Raw genomic sequence first — 24,021 nt, 5'->3', positions numbered from 1 at the left:
CTAGAATGACTTTCAGAGCTATCAACATATGGCCCACAAAAACATGCAGTAATGATAATGAACTATACTCAGCAAGGTACCACCACACAGTGACACAAACACAGCTGTGAGACACTGATATACTAAGGTAATGAAATCTTAATTACCCCCCCAAAAATTGCTTCTATTTTACAGTTGTTTGTACAGTGCTAACAACATAAATGCACAATGGCAAGTTCAAGAACTTAAACATCAGACTTCATACAAAGATAACTCAGATGATCATTCCATAAAGAAAGTTTCAAAGCTGTGTTGAAGGGTGGAATAGGCACTGGCATTGCTGCATAGCTTCCCACGGGCAGTACTTCAATCACAGTGATACTCAGGATGAGTTCATATACTTAATTGTCAGACCTTGTATGGTATGAAGCATTTTCCAAATTTATTTGACTACAGAATCCTTTCTTTTAACCAATGTTTTGTGGCATTAGAATTAAGATGAACATTTTAGGAAATGGTGATCTTGCTTTTATTTTGCATTTGTTATTCTTTTTTATGTTAATGTCTTACCTAAGGTCACTAACTTGTTATTGGATAAGCCCAGATTCTAACTTATGACTCCTCAATCCATTCTCCCTTCTACTGTGACATGTTGTACAATTCAAAAAATGTCACAATAATGTATCAAATATATGAGGATAAGCAGTATGATTTAAGGTAGGTTTTTTAATCTAAAATAGATTCGATGACATATACATAGTATTTTGTGGCTTTCAGTTTCCCTAATCTCCTTTCACAATGCCAGAGGAAAAAAATACCGTTACATTTTACTTTCCATAGCATCATTTTTAACTTAGTTTTCCCCCCATTCCCAAGTTCTAAAATCAGTGTAATTTTTCTTGTTTATGCTCCGTCTGGTGGTACAAAAGAATGTTTGCATGCTCTGTGTGAAAATTACCCAGTGTAGTTGAAAGTAGATGGTAGTCCTAAGAAAACAATTTTACTTTAACTGTAAGATGATATATACAATTGGCCATCTTTTTTTTTTTTTTAGAATGAGTCTTACTATGTCACCCTCAATAGACTGCTGTGGCATCACAGCTCACAGCAACCTCAAATTCTTGGGCTTAAGCGATTCTCTTGCCTTGGCCTCCCAAATAGCTAATTTTTTTTTTTTTTTTGGTTGTAGTTGTCATTGTTGTTTGGCAGGCCTGGTGCTGGTTTCAAACCCACCAGCACCAGTGTATGTGGCTGGTGCCCTAGCTGTTGAGCTACAGTCACTGCACCCATTTGGCCGTCTTTTAACGTAGGGGCAAATGTTTCTTTTCATATGGGTCCATTACTTGGAATTTAGATCTTTATTGCACAGAATATTGATTGTCTACAATTTCTAGTTGTTTGAAGCTAAGAGATGTTTTAAAATAATTTATTTATTGATAAAGAGCAATATTAAATGAATGAATAAAATATTCCTGTCATAATATTATAATATAATAATATTATAATATAATAACATTATGACAGGAATATTTCATTTTTATAATTATTACAGAAAAATTAGAGATAATCAGTATTAACAACTTGCTTCTACCCTAGGGACCATAAATACACTTTAGATTGAATAATTTTTCTAAATGAATAATAATATCTTAGTTTTTCTTGTGTGTTTTAAGTGTACAGTTCAGTAGCATTAAGTACATTCACACTATTGTGCAACCATCCCACCACTCATCTCCAGAATTTTTTCTTTTTTCTTTTTCAGTTCTTTTTTTTTTTTTTATTGTTAAATCATAGCTGTGTACATTAGTGCAGTCAAGGGGTACAATGTGCTGATTTCATATACAATCTGAAATATGCTCATCAAACTGTTCAATGTAGCCTTCATGGCATTTTCTTAGTTACCGTATGTAGGCATTTGTATTCTGCCCTTAGTAAGTTTCGCCTGTACCCATTCTAAGATGCACCGTAGGTGTGGCCCCATCCATTACCCTCCCTCCACCCTAACCTCCCCCCTCCCTTCCCCTTCCTTGGCCTTTTCCTCATAGTCTTGTGCTATAGTTGGGTTATAGCCTTCATGTGAAAGCTATAATTTAGCTTCATAGTAGGGCTGAGTACATAGGATACTTTTTCTTCCATTCCTGAGATACTTTGCTAAGAAAAATATGTTCCAGCTCCATCCATGTAAACATGAAAGAGGTAAAGTCTCCATCTTTCTTTAAGGCTGCATAATATTCCATGGTATACATGTACCACAATTTGCTAGTCCATTTGTGGGGCCATGGGCACTTGGGCTTCTTCCATGACTTGGCAATTATGAATTGAGCCACAATAAACATTCTGGTACAGATGTCTTTGTTATATTGTGATTTTTGGTCTTCTGTGTATAAACCTAGTAAAGGAATTATAGGATCGAATGGCAGGTCTATTTTTAGGTCTCTAGGTATTCTCCAAACATCCTTCCAGAAGGAACGTATTAGTGGGCATTCCCACCAGCAGTGTAAAAGTGTGCCTTTTCTCCACATCCACGCTAACATCTCTGGTTTTGGGATTTTGTTATGTGGGCTACTCTTACTGGGGTTAGGTGATATCTCAAAGTAGTTTTCATTTGCATTTCTCTAATGATTAAGGATGATGAGCTTTTTTTCATGTGTTTGTAGATCATGCATCTGTCTTCTTTTTTTTTTTAATTTATTTATTTTTATTGTTAAGTCATAGCTGTGTACATTAGTGCAATCAAGGGGTACAATGTGCAGGTTTGATATACAATCTGAAATATTCTCATCAAACTGTTCAACGTAGCCTTCATGGCATTTTCTTAGTTACTGTATGTAGGCATTTGCATCCTGCATTTAGTAAGTTTTGCCTGTACCCATTCTAAGATGCACCGGAGATGTGACCCCACCCATAACCATCCCTCCACCAAAACCTCCCGCCTCCCTTCCCCTTCCTTGGCCCTCTCCCCATAGTCTTGTGCTATAGTTGGGTTATACCCTTCATGTGAAAGCTATAACTTAGCTTCATAGTAGAGCTGAGTACATAGGATACTTTTTCTTCCATTCCTGAGATACTTTGCTAAGAAGAATATGTTCCAGCTCCATCCATGTAAACATGAAAGAGGCAAAGTCTCCATCTTTCTTTAAAGCTGCATAATATTCCATGGTATACATGTACCACAATTTGCTAGTCCATTCGTGGGTTGATGGACACTTGGGCTTCTTCCACGACTTAGCGATTATGAATTGGGCTGCAATAAACATTCTGGTGCAGATGTCTTTGTTATATTGTGACTTTTGGTCTTCTGGGTATAAACCTAGTAAAGGAATTATAGGATCGAATGGCAGGTCTATTTTTAGGTCTCTAAGTATTCTCCAAACATCCTTCCAGAAGGAACGTATTAATGTGCATTCCCACCAGCAGTGTAGAAGTGTGCCCTTTTCTCCGCATCCACGCCAACATCTCTCGTTTTGGGATTTTGTTATGTGGGCTACTCTTACTGGGATTAGGTGATATCTCAAAGTAGTTTTGATTTGCATTTCTCTGATGATTAAGGATAATGAGCTTTTTTCCATGTGTTTGTAGATTGTGCGTCTGTTTTCTTTAGAGAACTTTCTCTTCAAATCCCTTGCCCACCCTGAGATGGGATCACTTGTTCTTTTCTTGCCAATACGTTTGAGTTCTCTGTAGATTCTGGTTATTAGACCTTTATCGGAGGTATAACCTGCAAATATTTTCTCCCATTCTGAGGGCTGTCTGCTTGCTTTACTTACTATGTTCTTGGCTATGCAGAAGCTTTTTAGTTTGATCAGGTCCCAGTAGTGTATTTTTGATACTGCTTCAATTGCCTGGGGGGTCCTCCTCATAAAATATTCACCCAGGCCGATTCCTTCAAGAGTTTTCCCTGCACTTACTTCAAGTATTTTTATAGTTTCATGTCTTAAGTTTAAATCTTTTATCCAGTGAGAGTCTATCTTAGTTAATGGTGAAAGGTGTGGGTCCAGTTTCAATCTTCTACAGGTTGCCAGCCAGTTCACCCAGCACCATTTGTTAAATGGGGAATCTTTTCCCCACTGAATGTTTTTAATTGGCTTGTCAAAGATCAAATAACGGTAAGTAGCTGGATTCATGTCTTGGTTCTCTATTCTGTTCCAGACAGTACTTCTCTGGTTTTGTGCCAATACCATGCTGTTTTGATCACTATCGATTTATAGTACAGTCTCAGGTCTGGTAGCATGATTCCTTCTGCTGTGTTTTTATTGCTGAGTAATGTTTTGGCTATTTGAGGTTTTTTTTCTGATTCCATATAAAACGAAGTATTATTTTTTCAAGATCTTTAAAATATGACAATGAAGCTTTAATAGGAATGCATTAAAATTATATATTGCTTTGGGTAGTATAGACATTTTAACAATGTTGATTCTTCCCAGCCATGAGCATGGTATGTTTTTCCATTTGTTAACATCTTCAGCTATTTCTTTTCTTAAAGTTTCATAGTTCTCTTTGTAGAGATCTTTCATGTTGTTTGTTAGGTATACTCCCAAATATTTCATCTTCTTTGGCACTACTGTGAAAGGAATAGAGTCCTTGACTGTTTTTTCGGCTTGGTTATTGTTGGTATATATATAAAGGCTACAGATTTATGGGTGTTGATTTTGTAGCCTGAGACATTGCTGTGTTCCTTGATCACTTTTAAAAGTTTTGTAGTAGAATCCCTAGTGTTTTCCAGATATACGATCATATCATCTGTGAAGAGTGAAAGTTTGATCTCTTCTGACCCTATCTGGATACCTTTGATTGCCTTTTCTTCCCTAATTGCAATGGCTAAAACTTCCATTACAGTGTTAAAGAGCAATGGAGACAATGGGCAATCTTGCCTGGTTCCTGATCTAAGTGGAAATGATTTCAGTTTAACTCCATTTAATACGAAATTATTGGCTGTGGGTTTCCTGTAGATGGCCTCTATTAGTTTAAGAAATGTCCCTTCTATACCAATTTTCTTAAGTGTTCTGATCATGAAGGGATGCTGGATATTATCAAAAGCTTTTTCTGCATCAATTGAAAGAATCATATGGTCCTTAATTTTTAGTTTGTTTATGTGCTAAATTACATTTGTAGATTTACGTATATTGAACCAGCCTTGAGACCCTGGGATAAATCCCACTTGGTCGTGGTGTATAATTTTTTTGATGTGTTGTTGGATTCTGTTTGTTAGGATCTTATTGAGTATTTTATCATCAATATTCATTAGTAATATTGGTCTATAATTTTCTTTTCTTGTTGGGTCTTTCCCTGGTTTGGGGATCAAGGTGATGTTTGCTTTGTAGAATGTGTTGGGTAATATTCCTTCTTTTTCTATATTTTCGAAGAGGTTTAGTAAGTAATATAGGTACTAGTTCTTCTTTAAACGTTTGGTAGAATTCTGACGTAAAGCCATCTAGTCCTGGGCTTTTCTTTTTAGGGAGATTTTGTATAGTTGATGCTATTTCAGAAGTTGATATTGGCCTGTTCAGCATTTCTACTTCATTCTGGCTACTTCTTGGTAGGTGGTGTACTTCCAGGAATTGGTTGATTTCTTTCAGATTTTCATATTTCTGAGAGTAGTGTTTCTTGGAGTATTCGTTAAGGATTTTTTGAATTTCTGAGGGGTCTGTTGTTACTTCATCATTACCATTTCTGATTGATGAAATTAGAGATTTCACTCTTTTTTTCCTGGTTAGGTTGGCCAAAGGTTCATCTATTTTATTGATCTTTTCAAAAAACCAACTTTTGAATTTATTGATCTGTTGTATAATTCTTTTGTTTTCAATTTAATTTAATTCTGCTCTGATTTTGGTTATTTCTTTTCTTCTGCTGGGTTTGGGATTGGAGTGTTCTTCATTATCCAGTTGCTCGAGATGTCCCATTAAGTTATTAACTTCCTCTCTTTCCGTTTTCTTGAGGAAGGCTTGCAGTGCTATAAATTTCCCTCTTAGGACTGCCTTTGCGGTATCCCAGGGGTTCTGGTAATTCGTGTCTTGATTGTTGTTTTGTTCCAAAAATTTGGTGATTTCCTTCCTAATCTCATCTATAACCCGTCTATCCTTCAGCATAAGATTGCTTAGCTTCCATGTTTTTGTATGGGTATTCAGGTTCCTGTTGTTACTGAGTTCAACTTTTATTCCATGGTGTTCCGAGAAGATGCAAGGAATAATTTCTATTTTTTAAAATTTGCTGAGGTTAGATTTGTGGCCTAGGATGTGGTCGATTTTGAAGGGCTGATGACAAGAATGTGTATTCAGTTTTGCTGGGATGAAATGTTCTGTAGATGTCTGTTATGTCCAGATGTTGAATGGTTAAGTTTAAATCTAAAATGTCTTTGGTTAGCTTCTTTTTGGAGGATCTATCCAGCACTGCTAAAGGGGTGTTAAAATCTCCAACTACTATGGAACTGGAGGAAATCAAGTTGCTCATGTCTGTTAGAGTTTCTCTTATAAATTGAGGTGTGTTCTGGTTGGGTGCATAAATATTAATAATTGAAATCTCATCATATTGAGTATTACCTTTAACAAATATGAAGATTCCATCCTTATCCTTCCTTATTTTGGTTGCTTTAAAGCCTATTGTGTCTGCGAATAGCATTGCAACGCCTGCTTTTTTCTGCTTTCCATTTGCCTGGAGTATAGATGACCATCCCTTTACCTTGAGTCTATATTTGTCTTTTAATGTAAGATGTCATTCTTGTATGCAGCAGATATCTGGCTTGAGTTTTTGTATCCAGTCAACCAACCTATGCCTCTTTAGGGGACAATTTAAACCATTCACATTTATTGAGAATATTGATAAAACTTTCGAGAGTCCGGTGGACATTTTATCGTTTTGCAACTGTGGAAGTTGGAATTTGATCAGTGTTTTCTAGGTGGGTTTACTTTTGTAGTTTAGGATTATCCTGGTCTTTATGGAGGATAGGTCTGAGAATATCCTGGAGAGCTGGTTTAGTTGTGGCAAATTTCTTCAACATGTGAATGTCATTGAAGTATTTATTTTCTCCATCATAAATAGAACTCAGTTTAGCTGGGTACAGGATCCTGGGTTGAAAGTTATTTTGTTTTAGGAGATTAAAAGTTGATGACCATCCTCTTCTAGCTTGAAAGGTTTCAGCAGAGAGATCTGCAGTTATTCTAATCTTCTTCCTCTTGTTGGTGATGGTTTTCTTTCGTCTGACTGCTTTCAGAATTTTCTCCTTCATATTAATTTTAGTGAAATTGATTATGATGTGTCTGAGGGATGTCTTATTTGAGTTGATTTGTGCTGGAGTTCTGAAACTGTCTGCTATCTGAATTTCAGAATCTCTTGGCATGTCTGGGAAGTTCTCCTTCATAATCTCATGGAGAAGAGACTCTGTGCCTTGTGAAGCCACTTCGTCACTTTCTGGGATCCCTATAAGACGAATATTGGTTTTCTTCGAATTTTCCCAGAGCTCTCTGAGAGAGTGATCTGTTTTTGCTCTCCATTTCTCTTCCTCTTTGAGAGTTTGGGAGCATTCGAAAGCTTTGTCTTTGATGGCGGAAATCGTTTCTTCTGCTTGCTCCATTCTGTTACTGAGGGATTCTACTGTGTTTCTCAGATCTTTGAGGGCTGCAACTTCTTTTCTCAATGTGCGAAATCTTTGGTCATTTGGTCTTTGAATTCGTTGAATTCTTGAGATATCTTTTTGGTTACTGCTTGGAATTCTAACTTGATCTTATTTGCTGTCCAGATTCTGAATTTGATTTCTGACATCTCAGCTATTTGTTTGTGCGTGGGATCTTGTGCTGTGTCTGCTCCATTAAACCTTGGGGGAGTTGATCTACTCTGATTATTCATATTGCCAGAGTTTTTATGTTGATTTCACCTCATGATTGTTTTTCACCGTTGCCTCTTGCTGTCCTCAGTTGGGGAGGTGTCTCTCTAAGATTAGACCCCAGCAGATCACTCTGTTGTTGCTGGATCTTCGTAGGAATTGACCCTGTGTATTTCCTCTCGGGCTGCCCCAGCCAGGGAGTTCTGGTTTTGGAAGCAGTTCTGGAGTGTGACACACCTGGATCCAGCAACAGGGCAGGAGGTGGTACGCACGGTTCTGGGAGTGCCTGGTGCCCAGTGACTTTGACACAGAGAGCCGAAGGCTCCAACAGTCTCTGGCCAGGAGAAGGATTCTGCGCAGAGGCAGGGAGGTCTCCAAAGGGCACGCGGCTACCAGAGTCCCTGGCCAGAGGAGGAGGCCGGTGTGGAGGCAGGGAGGGTACAGGAGAGAGGACGCAGCATTGTGATTCCCACAGTTCCTGGTCAGGGCATGCAGAGGCCCAGCAGGCGTGGGTTGCCAGTCGGGGTTCTCGGCGTAGCTCTCATGGAGGTCTGGGCGGCGCCAAGCCCAGAAGTTTGAGGTTGCTCTGAGCTGTGACGCCACGGCACTCTACCCAGGGCAACAGCCCGAGGCTCCAGTGTGCCAAAACCGGTCTCACTCTGCCCCTGAGGGTTAAGCAACTCAGTCCCCGCCTTTAGGCTGTTCAGTCAGTAGGTTACTAGCTCCCTCCCAGTCTTTGCTCTGCGACCCTGAGAGTGGAGCTTGCCGGGGCAGTTCTCTCACAATGGCTCCCTGCGGCCCACAGCCAAACACTATTAGCTCCTTCCGGCTCAGTCTGGGGCCCCAGACAATGCCCAAAGTTCTCCGCACTCCTGCTCAAGCTCTCCCCAAGGCAGTTCATCTGAGTGCCAAGTCCAAAAACACTGAAACAGTTCACAGGTAAGGCCTCGCTCGTTTGCAGTCTCACTGCTGCTTGTACTCACGGCTGCTGACGGGATTAGGTTGATCGACCACACGCAACCACATGACAGTTTTCCACTGTTTTTGTCCTCCTCTTGGGGTCCAGAAATCCCTTGCTGACTTCCTGTGTCCTCAAAGGGATGATCATAGGCAGATCCCACCAGCCAGAGATGCCTGGAGTCTTATCTCCCCAGACTCACCATGCCCAGTTGCAGGGAAGCTGTTACTCAGCCACCATCTTGCTCCACCTCCGATCTCCAGAATTTTTTCATCTTCCCATACTGACACCCTGTACCTATTAAACAGTAGCTCTCCATTCCTCCCTCCTCCCAGTCCCTGGCAACCACTATTTTACTTTCTGTCTCTGAATTTGACTAGAGAATTTAAGCATTTTTAAGTGTACACTTCAGCAACATTAGTGCATTCACATTACTAATTAATGAGAGTTATTAATTACTTAATTAACAACTCTCATTTTTCCCTTTTCTAGTCCTTGGTAACAACTGTTCCCCTCTCTCCCCCTATTAGGTACCTCATATAAGTGGAGTCATGTAATTGTCCTTTTGTGACTGACTCTTTTTATTTAGCATAATGTCGTCATCCATGTTAGTACATGTGCCAGAATGCCCTTCCTTTTTAAGGCTGAATGATACTCCCTTGAATGTATGTACCGTATGTGTTTATCCATCCTTTGATGGACACTTGGGTTGCTTCCATCTTTTGGCTATTGTGAATAATGCTGCTGGGAACATGAGTGTATAGCATAATTTTTTTTTCACTTTTGCATTTTCTTTTGACCTTTAACCATATGTGTACATTTCAGAAAACAAATTAACTGCCTTTAAAATATATAGGTAATTTTGAAATTTTTTTTTTTTTTAAGGAAATAAATATTTTCTCATGCTGCTATTTAAACATACCATTAAAGTGAGTCATGCACTAGACTTAGAGTCAGGAGGCCTAGATGTATGTCCCAGTTCTATTATTGACTGTGTATCCTTAAACAAGTTAGTAAGCCCCATAACCCTAGTTACTTGATTGTATATAAGCTACTTTGTAAGATGTTTAAGATCAATAAGGTAATATATATATGAAGTGCATTTGAAATTACAAAGTGCTATTTAAATTTTCAAGTTAACACTAGGTAATTTAGACAGCTGTTTTATTATTGGAAATACAGGTTAAAATTTTTTAAATTATGAAGTTTTATATTAAATACCATGTATCCTTTTTCTTAAGATATATCCCTATAAGTAAAATATGTCTAAATATGAACACTTTTAAGAATGAGACTACAGAATTCTTGCATAGAGTTTTTCAAAAGAATTGCATAGTTCATCTAGCAGTTGATACCATTTTTCTCCCAGCTCTGGATTTTATCCTTTAAAAACTTCTTGGCCAGGCACAGTGGCTCTCATACCTGTAATCCTAGCCACGGTGGGGAGGACTGTTTGAGGCCAGGCGTTTGAGATCAGCCTGGGCAACACAGTGAGGCCTCTGTCTCTACCAAAAAAAAATTATCTAGTCGTTATGGTATGCTCCTGTAGTCCTGGCTACTTGTGAAGCTGACACAGGGGACTCTCTTGAGCCCAGGAGTTCCAGCTGTAGTGAGCTATGATTGTGCCACTCTACTCCAGCCTGGGCAACAGAGACAGATTCCATCTCTTGAACAAACAAAATCTTTTTTTGGTTACTTTTTATAGGGATAAAGTAGTACTTCATTCTTACTTATTGTACTTGTCTTTTATTACCAGTTGAACTAAGAATAATTTATGAACAGGAAATAGAGAATATTAGTGAAGAAACTTCACTTTTCTTGAATGGAGGCAGAAGGATAAATTGCTTTATTTTAGTTATTGAAAACAAAATTTAAATACATTATTAGTCAATTTTAAGATATTCTGGTTTATACTCTTATTATTTTATTAAAATCTATGTATCAGTTATCTCTCTCAGCTTCTAATATTGGGAATTAGCTTTATAAGAAATTTATTTTTCAGGGTTGGATTCATTCACTGGAAATGTTCAGAACTCACTTCTTGATGAGGAAAAAGTACAGTCTGGCTCAGAACGTGGTTCCCATCAAGGAAAGAAATCTGGGACCAGTAGCAAACCTTCTGTTAAGGATTATGAACAGACTGTTGACCCTGATAGCACTTTGGAGGGTCTTTCTGGTCATTCTGTGAGGTAAAGTAATGTATACTTTATTCTGTAATTCATATATAATTAAATTTACTGTGTCATTAATGTTCAGAGACAATTTGGTAAATTGGTCTCCTTAACTGTACATTTCTAAGCTACTATGCAATTCTGTTCTTTCTGAATTGGCGTTGTAGCTTTGTTCATAGTGCTAATCTTTATCTGTATTTTAGAATATGGTCATCTCTTACTTAAACTGTTACAACCTCTCTCTCAGGAATTCTTTGCCTCTAGCAAAACCTACCTTTCTATTCTGAATGCCACTGTCATGGTTGTTTAGTTGGCTCAATATTTTGACCAAGCATCTGCATTCCTTAAAGTGGGAGCTCATGGTTACCTTGTAAATCCATAGGTCTTACTTACTGACTTAATTACTGAATGACCTAGATCAGTTCTAAGAACTTAACTCTATTTGAAGTGTTTTCACTGGGCTAGCGCAAGCTATCTCATTTCCTTTGTCTATTGATTTTGCCTCTCAGCTGTATTCTTTCACTCTTTCAACTCAACTACTTAGCATCCTTTTGGTCTTATTGCTTATTTCTTCCTCTAAATTTTTCTCTCCAACTCAATAGACCACTTAAGCTAATTGTATTTTTGTTGTTGTTGTCTTGGAGGTTCTTTTTGAGACAGAATCTCATTTTACCACCCAGGTTAGAGTACAGTGGCATCATCATAGTTTATTGGCTTAAGCTGATTTTGAAATCTCACTTTTATACTGATTATGGAGCATGCATGCATAATGTATTTTTCTACCATCTTTTAAATATCATATGCAAATAGAACCTTCGTAATTGACCATCTCCCTACATTGACTACCTTCTTAAGTTGACCTAATTTTCATACGCAGGACATGTACCACATGTACATATCAGTATAGTAGGCCTGCTTCCTTATGTTGACCACCTCCATATGTTGACTAGTTTTTTGTTTGTTTGTTTGTTTTTGAGACAGAGTCTTACTATGTCACCCTCGGTAGAGTGCTGTAGCATCACAGCTCACAGCAACCCCACACTCTTATGCTCAAGCAATTCTCTTGCCTCAGCCTCCCAAGCAGCTGGGACCACAGACACCCGCTACAATGCCCGGCTATCTTTTTGTTACAGTTGCCATTGTTGGTTAGCTGGCCCGGGCTGGGCTTGAACCGGCCACCTTTGGTGTATATGGCTGGCGCCGTAATGTGCTACGGGCACTGAGCCATGTTGACTAGTTTGTTACAATCCCTTGGGTGATCACCTTACAGAGAGGTTCTACTATATTAAGCACTTAGACCAGCGGTTCTCAACCTATGGGTCGTGACCCTTTTAGGGGTCAAACGACCCTTTCACAGGGGTCTCCTAAGACCATCCTGCATATCAGATATTTATATTATGATTCATAACAGTAGCAAAATTACAGTTATGAAGTAGCAACGAAAATAATTTTATGGTTGGGGATCACCACAACATGAGGAACTGCATTAGGAAGGTTGAGAACCACTGACTTAGACTGTTGCTGACAAATAACTTTCAGTTATTGCTTCCTATACAGTTCCTACTCATTTGTTCCCATGATGTTTTATCTGTGCACGGGTTTTATCCTTCTGGAAATTGGGACTAAAAAGACACGTGTATGTTTTTCCTTTTAAAGTAACTTTGCACTTTTACTAGTACTATGTCAGTCATATACAGATAATTATTTTTAATGCTTTCATGTTGCAGAATAATATTGCATCATTAATTATCATTCCTGTATTTAACATTGAATTTTAATCTGTCACTGATTTTGGAATTTAGGAAATGTTACATTTTCTTAAGAGATACTCTGATGATTTAATTTGGCAAAATCTATGAAGCTAAATATTTTTAAAATGGTATCCATATCCAAATAAGTTTGATAAATGCCCCATGCTATAATCTAGATCCCAATTCCCCACCCCGGAGATTCACAGTAGATAAAAGAATTTGAGGCTTTGATAGAAAGGAGTTCAGATTTTTTAAAAAAATTTAAGGCTGGTGTGGTGGCTCATGCCTGTATTCCCAGCACTCTTGGAGGTCGAGGCAGGCCTATTGCCTGAGCTCATCAGTTGGAGACCAACCTGAGCTAGACCCCTTCTCTAAAAATAGTCAGGCATTTTGGCAGGTGCCTGTAGTCCCAGCTACTCAGGAGGCTGAGGCCAAGAGAATAAATAGCTTGAGCCTAAGAGTCTAAGATTGCTGTGAGCTCTGATGCTATGGCACTCTACTCAGTCTCAAAATTAAAAAAAATTAAACCTATTTTATGTTACTTGTATGTAGACACTCTCTGTCCCCAGGCTCGCTCCTTTTTTCTGTTCTTTTAAAAAAAATTTTGTAATACTCACCAACATAATTGGAAACATTATTAGGATGTTAGTTTAATTAAATTTTCTCAGCAAAGCAAATCTAAATTCATCTAGTAAAGCCATAAGGCGAGATATAGAGTACTTTGCTGTGTTTGATGTTGTGCAGGAATTCTTTAATTGAAATCTGTTAAAGTGATAATTCTTTTTATATTCCATAAGTGAAATTGTCAGACTCTTAGATACAGTTTTTTCTAAAGCATCAATAGAAAATTAAAGGTCAGTTAAACTAGAGGGTGCCTTTCAAAACTACTTTCATGCAAGTATTTTTATGCTAAACATAAGAGAAATTTTTATCTTTGATAACTGTCTCATAGTTTTATTAGAAACTAAAAGCAAATTTGTTTTAGTATGGTGGAAATGTTAACTGTATAAAATGCTTTATAGAGTATCTTTGAATAATTTATTCAGTAAATACTCAGTGCAAGCCAACATCCTTGTTATTATGGTAATGAAGTTACTTTTTCAAGGAGGGGCTAGACTTGTGCCTTGTATTGAATTAACTGCTTTTACAAAGTGTTATGAAAGGTTACTTATTAGAAAGTTCAGGAAAGAGAGAGATGTAGTGTTAAAAGGTAGAAATAAACAAATGAACATACAGTGTTAAAAGGTAGAAATAAGCAAATGAATATACGTTAAGTATATAGAGGTAGGTAATATGAAAATTTTTTTCTGTATCTGGTGTGAGTTAACAATTCAGGGAATAAAACAAGAATGGTTTTTGTCATTTCAAAATACAAAATTTTGTCAAATATACATTGTCAAATATACAAAACTATATTTTATTCTCTTTCAGAGACATTTTAAGACTTTTATATATGGCTGTAATTTTATTGCTATATAATGTTTGTTTTAGAAGACTTTGCTTTATACTATAATGAGTGAATATGTACAATTGGAGAGGAAAGAGTAAAGTTTTAGTTTAAAAGAGATTCCCTTTCCATTTTCAATTTTGTTTAGGACAGAGTTTATTTAGGACAGAACTCGGCTTGTTTGCCACTGTAAATGTCACAATTAAAGGAATAGTCATAGTCATCCATCATAGTGATTTTATTGAATGAATAAAGGCCTAAATCATGGCTTTTTAAAGCTAATGTTGTTTAAGTAATGTATGTTGTTGTTACAGATTGTTTAGGTGGCTTAAGTATTTTTCCTTTCTCTAATGTCTTTATAAAACAAAACTTCTAGTGTCTCATCAGACAGGGGGCGATCTCAGAAAACTCCAACTTCTCCCCTATCTCCAAGCTCCCAGAAACTGTTGCAGTTTGACCCTCCAAGAACTTCATTAGAAAAGTCCTCAGTAATGCCTACAACTACAACAGCACTTAAGCCTAATGCAGCTTTCACAGATTTGAATTTGACTGCCAACAGAACAACCTCAGAGATGGCTTCAACACCAGGCAAGTAGATCCATGCAGTTGTAATTATTAAAATATTGAATTTTTTTCCTGAAAATTACTTTTCTTTCAGTTGAGCCATAGAGAAATGTTATTTCAAGTAAATGTGATTACTTTTGAAAGTAGTAAACAAAAACTGAACAAAGAATTAAATATCAAAAAGCCTGAGAGATTCAATAATTTTGATTTTTTTTCCCATCTTACCACCATTAGTCAAAACACATCTGAAAAATATATCCCATTTTTATATTCCTGTTTATAGGTATGTATGCATGTGTACATACGTATACACACACATACATGCACACGCTTAAAAGAAGTAACTATTGAAATACACAGGCTTACCTTGTTTATTGTGCTTTGCTTTATTGTGCTTTCCAAGTATTGCATTTTTTAATCAATTGAAAGTTTATGGCAACTCTGTGTTGAACAAGTCTGTCAGTGCTATTTTTCCAATAGCATATGCTCACTTCATGTCTCTGTGTCACATTTTGGTAATTCAATATTTCAAGCTTTTTCATTATTATTGATTCTGTTATACTGATCTGTGATGAATGATCTTTGATGTTACTATTATAATTGTTTGGGGTGCCATGAACTAAAGCCATGTAAGAGGACAGTGTTGTATGTGTTCTGACTATTTCACAACTGGCCATTTCCCATCATGCTCCCTCTCCTTGGGCTTCCCTATTCTCTGAGACACCGCGATACTGAAATTAGATCAGTTAATAACCCTGTGATGATCTCTAAGTATTTAAGTGAAAGGAAGTGTTGCATGTCTCTCACTTTAAATCAAAAGCTAGAAATAAGTAAGGTTAGTGAGGAAGGCATGTCAAAAGCCAAGATGGGCCTCTTTTGCCAAACAGTTAGCAAGCTGTGAATGCACAGTACTTGAAGGAAATTAAAAGTGCTATAACAATGAACACATGAATAATTAGAAAGCAAAACAGCCTTATTTGATATCAAGAAAGTTAGTGGTCTGGATAAAAGATGAAAGTAGCCATAACATAAACCAAAGCCTAATCCAGGGTAAAGTCCTAATTCTCTTTAATCCTGTGAGGTCTGAGAGAGGTGAAGAACCTGCAGAAGAAAAGTTTGAAGCTAGCATAATATAAAAGTGCAAGGTGAAGCGAGTGCTGACATAGAAGCTGTAGCAAGTTATCCAGAAGCTAACTGATGAGTGTGTGTACACTAAACAGATTTTTGGTTAGGCAAAACAGCATGATACTAAAAGAAGATGCCCTCTGGGACTTTATACTAAGAATTATGCTGAATCTTCTGTGCTTGTGTAGAGTAAATGAAAGAATAAATCCTGGGTGACAGGAGCATGGTTTACTGAATATTTTAAGCCCAATGTTGAGATCTACCACTCAGAATTACTGCTGATTGACAGTGCACCTGCTCATCCAAGAGCTTTAATGGAGGTATACAAGGAGATTTAACATATCTGTATGCTGGCTAACACAGCATCCATTCAGTAGCCCATGGATCAAATAGTCATTTTAACTTTCATGTTTTATTATTTAAGAAATACATTTTGGGGCGGCGCCTGTGGCTCAGTGAGTAGGGCGCCAGCCCCATATGCCGAGGGTGGCGGGTTCAAACCCAGCCCCGGCCAAACTGCAACCAAAAAATAGCCGGGCGTTGTGGCGGGCGCCTGTAGTCCCAGCTGCTTGGGAGGCTGAGGCAAGAGAATCGCGTAAGCCCAAGAGTTAAGAGGTTGCTGTGAGCCGTGTGACGCCACGGCACTCTACCCGAGGGCGGTACAGTGAGACTCTGTCTCTACAAAAAAAAAAAAAAAGAAATACATTTTGGCCAGACATGGTGGTTTACACTTGTAATCCTAGCACTTTGGGAAGTGAGGCTGGTTTGAGATCAGCTTAAGCAAAATGGAGGCCCTGACTTTACTAAAAATAGACAAACTTAGCCGGGCATCATAGCATGTGCCTATAGCCCCAACCATTTGGGAGGCTGAGACAGGAGGATCTCTTGAGCCCAGCAACTTGTAACTTGAGGTTACAGTGAGCTATAATGATGACACTGTGGGGTGAGAGACAGACTCTATCTCAAAAAAAGGAAAGGAAGGAAGGAAAAGAAGAGAGAGAAAAGGAGGTAGTGAGGAAGGGAAAGGAAGGAAGATAGGAAAGAAAGAGAAAGAAAACACTTTATAAGGCTGTAGCTGCCTTAGGTAGTGATTCCTCTAATGAATCTGGGCAAAGTAAATTGAAAACCAGCATTCATGGGCTGGGCGCAGTAACTCATGGCTATAATCCCAGCACTCTGAGAGGCCAAAGCGGGTGGATGGCTTGAGCTCACAAATTCGAGACCAGCCTGAGCAAAAAGCGAGACCTCCATCTCTACTAAAAATAGAAAAACTGAGGCAAGAGGATTGCTTGAGCCCAAGAGTTGGTGGTTGCTGTGAGCTATGATGCCACCGCACTCTACCCAGGGTGGCAGCTTGAGACTCTGTCTCTAAAATAAAACAAAAACCAGAATTCACCATTTTAGGTGCCATTAAGTACATTCATGCCCAGATGCTTTGTCAGCTGTGAGTTACAGTGCAGATGTGGACAAGTCTGAGAACCATACCACACACAGGTAGTCCTGTAAGTGGTACAGAAACAGCATCAGGAAGCTCTGATTACAAAAATATGAATATTTTAAGGGGATAGACCCTAAGTTCCTGAGAAACATGTGCTTTGCCACAAAGCACAATGAAAAGGACCTGAAGAAGATGGAGGGCAACAGGACCAAAGCTATTAGTGTGTGTGTTGAGGCTATGAAGGCCTTCATAATGCCTCTGGAGGTTAAGGCCAAGACCCCAAAGGGCGTCAACTCTAAGCTCATTCAACTTGCCTATATTGCCCATCCCAAGGTTGGGAAGTGTGCTTGAGCCTGCATTGCTAAGGGTCCCAGGCTCTGCTGGTCAAAGGCCAAAACCAAGGATCAAGCCAACGCCCAAATTGTGCCTTCATCTATAGTTCTAGCTTCAGTTTCAGCTCCAACTCAGGCTCCCAAAGGTGATCAGGCCCCTCAGCTCCAGATAGAAGCCTCTTGTCTGCCAGTGGTGAAGACTGAAAGTCTAGTGTGACTTGTGGGCTGCTATCTGCATGGGGCTGTTGTTCTTCTGTGCTTTTGTATGAATAAATCTCAGGCAGGAATAATCACATTCGTGATTCATAGGAGGTCAGAATATCAGCATTAACAGGAATGTGGAAGAAGGTGATTCTAACAGTCATGGATGACTTTAAGGGGTTCAGGCCTTTAGTAGATGTAACTGCAGATGTGGTGAGTGTAGCAAAAGAACTAGAATTAGAAGTGGAACCTGAAGATGGGACTGAATTGCTACAATCCCATAAGAAGTTGCTTCTTATGGATAAGCAAAGAAAGTGGTTTTTTGAGATGGAATCTACTCCTGATGAAGATGGCGTGGTCATTGTTGAAATGACACCAAACGATTTAGAATATCATATAATCTCAGTAGATAAAGCAGGAGCAAGGTTAGAAGATGACTTCTAAAAGAAGTTCTGTGGGTAAAATGCTATCAAAGAGCATTACATGCTACAGAGAAATCTTTCGTCAAAGAGTCGATAACAGAACGAATTTCATTGTTAAGAAAATGCCACAGCCACCCCAACCTTCGGTAACTACCACTCTGATCAATCAAGCAGTCATCGACATTAAGGGAAGACCTTCCACTAGCAAAAAAGTATGACTCACTGAAGGCTTAGATGATCGTTGTTAGTATTTTTAAATTAAGGTAGGTATGTTTCTTAGACATAATGTCATTGTATACTTAGTAGAGAACAATATAATGTAAATACAACTTTTTTTTTTTTTTTTTGTAGAGACATAGAGTCTCACTGTACTGCCCTCGGGTAGAGTGCCGTGGCGTCACACGGCTCACAGCAACCTCTAACTCCTGGGCTTACGCGATTCTCTTGCCTCAGCCTCCCGAGCAGCTGTGACTACAGGCGCCCGCCACAACGCCCGGCTATTTTTTTTCTTGTTGTTGCAGTTTGGCCGGGGCTGGGTTTGAACCCGCCACCCGCGGCATATGGGGCCGGCGCCCTACTCACTGAGCCACAGGCGCTGCCCGTAAATACAACTTTTATAAGCTCTAGGAAACAAAAACTATTTGTCTGACTCACTTTATTGAGATATTTGCTTTGTTGTAGTGGTCTGGAATTTAACCTGCAGCATGTCCAAGGATATAACAATAAGTCCCTGTCTTTCCTAAGAGAAAAGCAGACTTGGTTTTGGCTCTTAAAATAAATTTTAGAAATATGAGGTATAATTCGATGTGAACTTTTCCCTTTGACAATTTTCATGCCTTCCAGGTTCTAAGCGCTTTTCTCCTGCTGGCCTCCAGCATCGCATGACAGCAGAGCTCAGTTATCTGAATGCCATTGAGGAGTCTGTACGCCAGTTGTCAGATGTAGAAAGAGTTAGGGGCATTTCTCTTGCTCAGCAGGAGAGTGTGTCGCTGGCTCAGATCATAAAGGTATTGTCATTACACAACCATTTTCTCTCAAATACTTTTTTCTGTTTTTTTTCTGCTTTGTTTGGATGAGAGTACAAAAATCAGCTAGTCAAACATTCTTAATATTTTCTCTTTTCATTGTTAAGTCACAGATGACTGAATTTGTTTTTCTAATGCTTTATTTATACCAAAAAGAGACCCAGGTGTTTGATAAAGCCTTTCCTTAACAAACAAATCCAGAGCAATGTTCCTCAATAGAGATGCTATTGGTATCTTTTTTTAAAATAGAGTTATTATTTATATTTCTAGAATCATAGTTTATTTTACCTTTTGTAGAATTTTGTAAAATGAAGTACACTTTGAGTTGTTGTGTTTATTTTATTCAATGTAAATTTAAGATTTAGCCATGTTTTTGTATCAGTAGGGCTATTTTGCTGAATAATATTCCACTGATACTATAATTAATTTATTCATTCTGTTGATATACGTTTTTATTATTTCCTCCTTTTGGCTATTAGAAATATTCCTGCTTTGTACACTTTTAAAGAACTATTTGTATACTACATGTCTTATTTTTCTTGTGTAAATACATAGGAGTGTAATTACTTGGGTCAAGTATATGAAACTTCAAAAAAACCTTGCCATCCTACTTTACAAAATGGTTATAACATTTTATTTTATACTCCTACAACAATATATGAAAGTTCCAGTTATTCCATATCCTTGCTGTCATTTGGCTTTATCAGTCTTTTTTATTCCAGTCATTCTAGGGAATGTGAAGTATTATCTCATTGTGGTCATAATTTGCATTTCTGTTATGACTAACGAATTTTATATTTTTGTGTGTGGATTCCTGACCATTCTTTTATCTTTCTTGTCCTTTTTAAAATTCTTTTTTTTTTTTTTTTAATTTTAAAGTGTTTTTTTTATTTTGGCCGGGGCTGGGTTTGAACCCGCCACCTCTGGCATATGGGGCCAGTGCCCTACCCCTTTGAGCCACAGGCGCCACCCCCTTTTTAAAATTATATTTCAAAATATTACAAGGATACAAATGTTTTGGTTACATAAATTGTTTTTTGAGTCAATGTTATAAGTGTGCCCATCACCCAGCTAGTGTGCATTGTATCCCTTGGGTGTGAATTTACACATTCTTTCTTTCCCTTTCCACTGCTTCAAAGTCAAAATAAAAGAATTTTAAAGTTGTAAGATAGGAGACATTATTTTTATTTTTAAACAGAACATATTTATCTCTTCCAAAGAGTTAGATGCTATGATTTTGCTTTCTAAGCAGATTTGTGGTAGCAGTTTATAGTCCTTATGTCTTGGAAATTTTTTATATTACTATATTATTTGACATATGGCAGGTGGTCACTTTGAAATGTTTTGATAAGTCATAAATGGCTGATGACTATTCTTTTTACTATCTTTCCTTTTGCCTCTGATTGCTCAGAATAATCTGTGTTAGGAAGGTATCATTGTGTGTATTGTAGCTACTGTGTTAGAGTAGTTTAGTATCTTAGAACTCATATTTGCTCATTTCTCTAATTCAAAGGCACAGCAGCAACGCCATGAAAGAGACTTGGCCCTCTTGAAACTAAAAGCTGAACAAGAGGCTCTGGAATGTCAGAAACAATTAGAAGAAACCCGAAACAAAGCAGCTCAGGTAACTTACTTTGCAGCAGGTTCTGGTTTTTTAAACATAAATCTGTATCTTAGAAATTATTTTAGTATTTTTTTAATTATACAGGAATAAAAGGAAAAGATGTAAATAATTATGTTTTAGTACTTTTTATGGGGTAATTTCATGTCATTTGATCCTTGTAGCAATGCTTGCAATAAGTAGTTGAGACTTATCCCCTGTTTGGAGAAGTAACAACACAATTCTGGTACATTATAGTTATTTATCCAAGACACAGTAATGGGTGAACAGTAGAGTTAAGACTTAAACCATGAAATCCACATTGTAGTCAAGTGTTTTTTTTTTTTTCACAAGGCATTTGATGCATGAAATAGGTGTATACATTAAAATTAATTTGGGTAGAGGGGAGACTGAAACATGACTTCTTTTTTTTTTTGTCCTTTTTGATATAAAGGTCCATGCAGAATCCTTACAGCAGGTGGTTAAAACACAACGGGAAGTAACTGATGTCCTGCAGGAAGCAACATGTAAAATAGCCGCTCAGCAAACAGAGGCTGCTCGCCTCACCACTGATGCAGCACGCCAAATCTGTGAGGTAAGAGCCACTAAGAACCCTTTTCTTTTTAGTTTTTTTTTAATAAAATCTCAGTAACTCATTAGAAATAACAGATTTCTAATGTTTAGTAAATGCATACTTTGAATTAGTGACTTTTAGTGGGGGCCCTCTCCTATGGAAATAAGGCATTGTTGATTGGAGTGTATTATACATGTGAATGTCCAGAGGCAGAAAAAGATGGAGAAGAACTCTCAGTTTCTGCCCTCTGGTAAGCTTTTTAGAAAAGTATTGACTTTATTGCTGTAGTATAATTTACAAACAATAAAATGCACCCATTGTATGTGTACAGTTTGATGAATTCTAACATATAGTGTACGTATGTGTGTTTATCTATATCTCCCTGTAACTACAACCATAATCAAGAAGTAAAATATATTTATTATGTTAAAAAGTTCTCTCATACCTCTTTGCAGTCAGTCCCTAATCTTGGTCCTGCGAGCCACTGATAAGCCGTGGATGAGGGTATTACATTTTTGCACACAGTGATGTTAGTGTCTTTTCTTTAATTGTACCACAGGTAAAGTGAGAAATAGTTTTATGGCTGTCTCTACATAGGCTATCATAATTTATTGATACAATTTTACCTTATTTTAACAGTAATTTTTGTTTTTTGTAAACTATTTGTGAAATGACTTAGTTATTAAAATTTCATGAATTTACTATATGTTGGATAGCATGAGGTTGTACAAATAAATATAATATTGAGTTTCCTTTCTCAAGAAAATTTTAATGTTGTAGACAACATTAATAAAGACTTCAAAACACTATAAGCCCTCACTAAAAGGAATAGCTTAGATCAGTGATTGAATAAATATGAAATGAATAATATATGTAGCAGTTGAAAGCAGGTTAAGAGTAGGGAAAATGTACTTCATACTGCTGGTCCAAAAAGAGTTAGAAAGGAAGTTGTGATTGACTTGATTCTTAAAGGAAGATTTAATTTTTGGATAATAGCTGCTTATTATGTGATTTTGAAGCTTTACCATCTAGTTTATAGATTGTTATAGCCAGGTGAAACCTTAAAAATCATGTAATCTAAGTATTTTTATAAAATGAAGGTGTTGAGATTTAAAGAGGCTAAAGAGACTTAGCCAAAATATTTCTTCTGTAGTAGCCGAATTTTCTTAAATCTCGAGCCACTAATCTTTCCAAGACACTGTGCATTTTCTTAGTTATTTAGTGATCCTATCTTTTTCCATCTGCATTTGCCTTACCTGGGTATGTTTCTATTTAGATGGCAGAGTTGACACGAGCGCATATCTCAGATGCTATCACCGCTTCAGGAGCTCCTCTAGCAACACAATATGACCACCAGCGGCAACATCTTCCGGACTTCATGAAACAACTGAGTACTAGAGCTGAAACAGATAGGTTAATATTCATTCATTCAGCAAATATGTGATGAGTATCCCTTATGTCCTAGGCAATATTCTGAGCACTGGGAGTACAGTTATGGGCATATAATCTAATAGAGAAAAAACACATTAGTGAAATATTTAGTGAGGTGAATGAACACAAACTGAGATAAATGTTAGGAAAGAAAGGAATTTGAATAGACTAGTGGTGTCTGGAGGTCAAGAAGATTTTCCTAAGGAAATAAATCTTATGATTAGATCTGGTGGATGAGGAATTAGTGATGTATGTGAATAGGCAAATTAAAAGCCTTGAGCCAGTGTGTGGCTCAGGCCTATGATTCCAGAGCTTTGGGATGCTGAGATGGAGGATTGCTTGAGGCCAGGAGTTTGAGATCAGCCTTGGTAACAAAGCAAGACCCCATCTCTATAAAAGATAAAATGCATTAGCTGGGTGTGGTGTTGTGTCCCTTTAGTCCCACACAGGAGGCTAAAGCAGGAGGATCATTCGAACCCAGGAGTTTGAGGCTGTAGTGAGCTATGATGATGCCACTGGACCACTCCAAACTAGGTGACAGAACAAGACCCTGTTTTCAAAAAATAAACCCTGAAAGAAGGAGGAACATGGCATATTTAAGAAAAGGAAAGAAGGGGCGGCGCCTGTGGCTCAGTGAGTAGGGCGCCTGCCCCATATGCCGAGGGTGGTGGGTTCAGACCCAGCCCCAGCCAAACTGCAACAGAAAAATAGCTGGGCATTGTGGCGTGCGCCTGTAGTCCCAGCTGCTCGGGAGGCTGAGGCAAGAGAATCGCGTAAGCCCAAGAGTTAGAGGTTGCTGTGAGCCATGTGATGCCACGGCACTCTACCCGAGGGCGGTACAGTGAGACTCTGTCTCTACAAAAAAAGAAACAAAAAAAAAAGTAAAGGAAAGAAAAAAAGACTACTGTGACTGGAGGCAGAGAGCAAAGAGGAAAGGGTATGAGATGATGCAGAGATCAGATTATGGTTAAGACCTTGCACATGCCAGGATTTTGGGGGGTTATTGTAAGAGCAATAAAAAGTAATTAAAGAGTTTTTTTATACAAGGCTTGAGTGACATGATCATATTTGTGTACGTGTATGTTTTTAATCATATTTTGACAGTCTCTAATTTGTGAATTTTAAGTCTATTAATATTCATTGATACTAGGAGTGATTTTGTGTTTATTTTCCTTAATAAAGCAAAG

At 37.9% G+C, this 24,021-nt stretch overlaps 1 protein-coding gene across 4 annotated transcripts in view; it reads left to right on the top strand.

The window, feature by feature from the left end:
• CEP350 (centrosomal protein 350) overlaps positions 1 to 24,021 on the top strand; it is a 193,870-nt gene that overhangs the window by 79,610 nt on the left and 90,239 nt on the right. For all 4 annotated transcript variants that reach the window (XM_053607967.1, XM_053607968.1, XM_053607965.1 and 1 more), the window contains 6 exons: positions 10,756 to 10,942; positions 14,499 to 14,710; positions 19,048 to 19,211; positions 20,743 to 20,853; positions 21,284 to 21,424; positions 22,680 to 22,816. In XM_053607967.1, coding sequence (XP_053463942.1) covers positions 10,756 to 10,942; positions 14,499 to 14,710; positions 19,048 to 19,211; positions 20,743 to 20,853; positions 21,284 to 21,424; positions 22,680 to 22,816 — 952 coding nt within the window. The remainder of the gene's footprint in view (positions 1 to 10,755; positions 10,943 to 14,498; positions 14,711 to 19,047; positions 19,212 to 20,742; positions 20,854 to 21,283; positions 21,425 to 22,679; positions 22,817 to 24,021) is intronic.

Source organism: Nycticebus coucang, chromosome 10 (assembly GCF_027406575.1).
Source record: "Nycticebus coucang isolate mNycCou1 chromosome 10, mNycCou1.pri, whole genome shotgun sequence".
Lineage (NCBI taxonomy): Eukaryota > Metazoa > Chordata > Mammalia > Primates > Lorisidae > Nycticebus > Nycticebus coucang.
The sequence above is the reverse complement of the archived record's forward strand: the minus strand, read 5'-3'. Positions and strand labels throughout refer to the sequence as shown.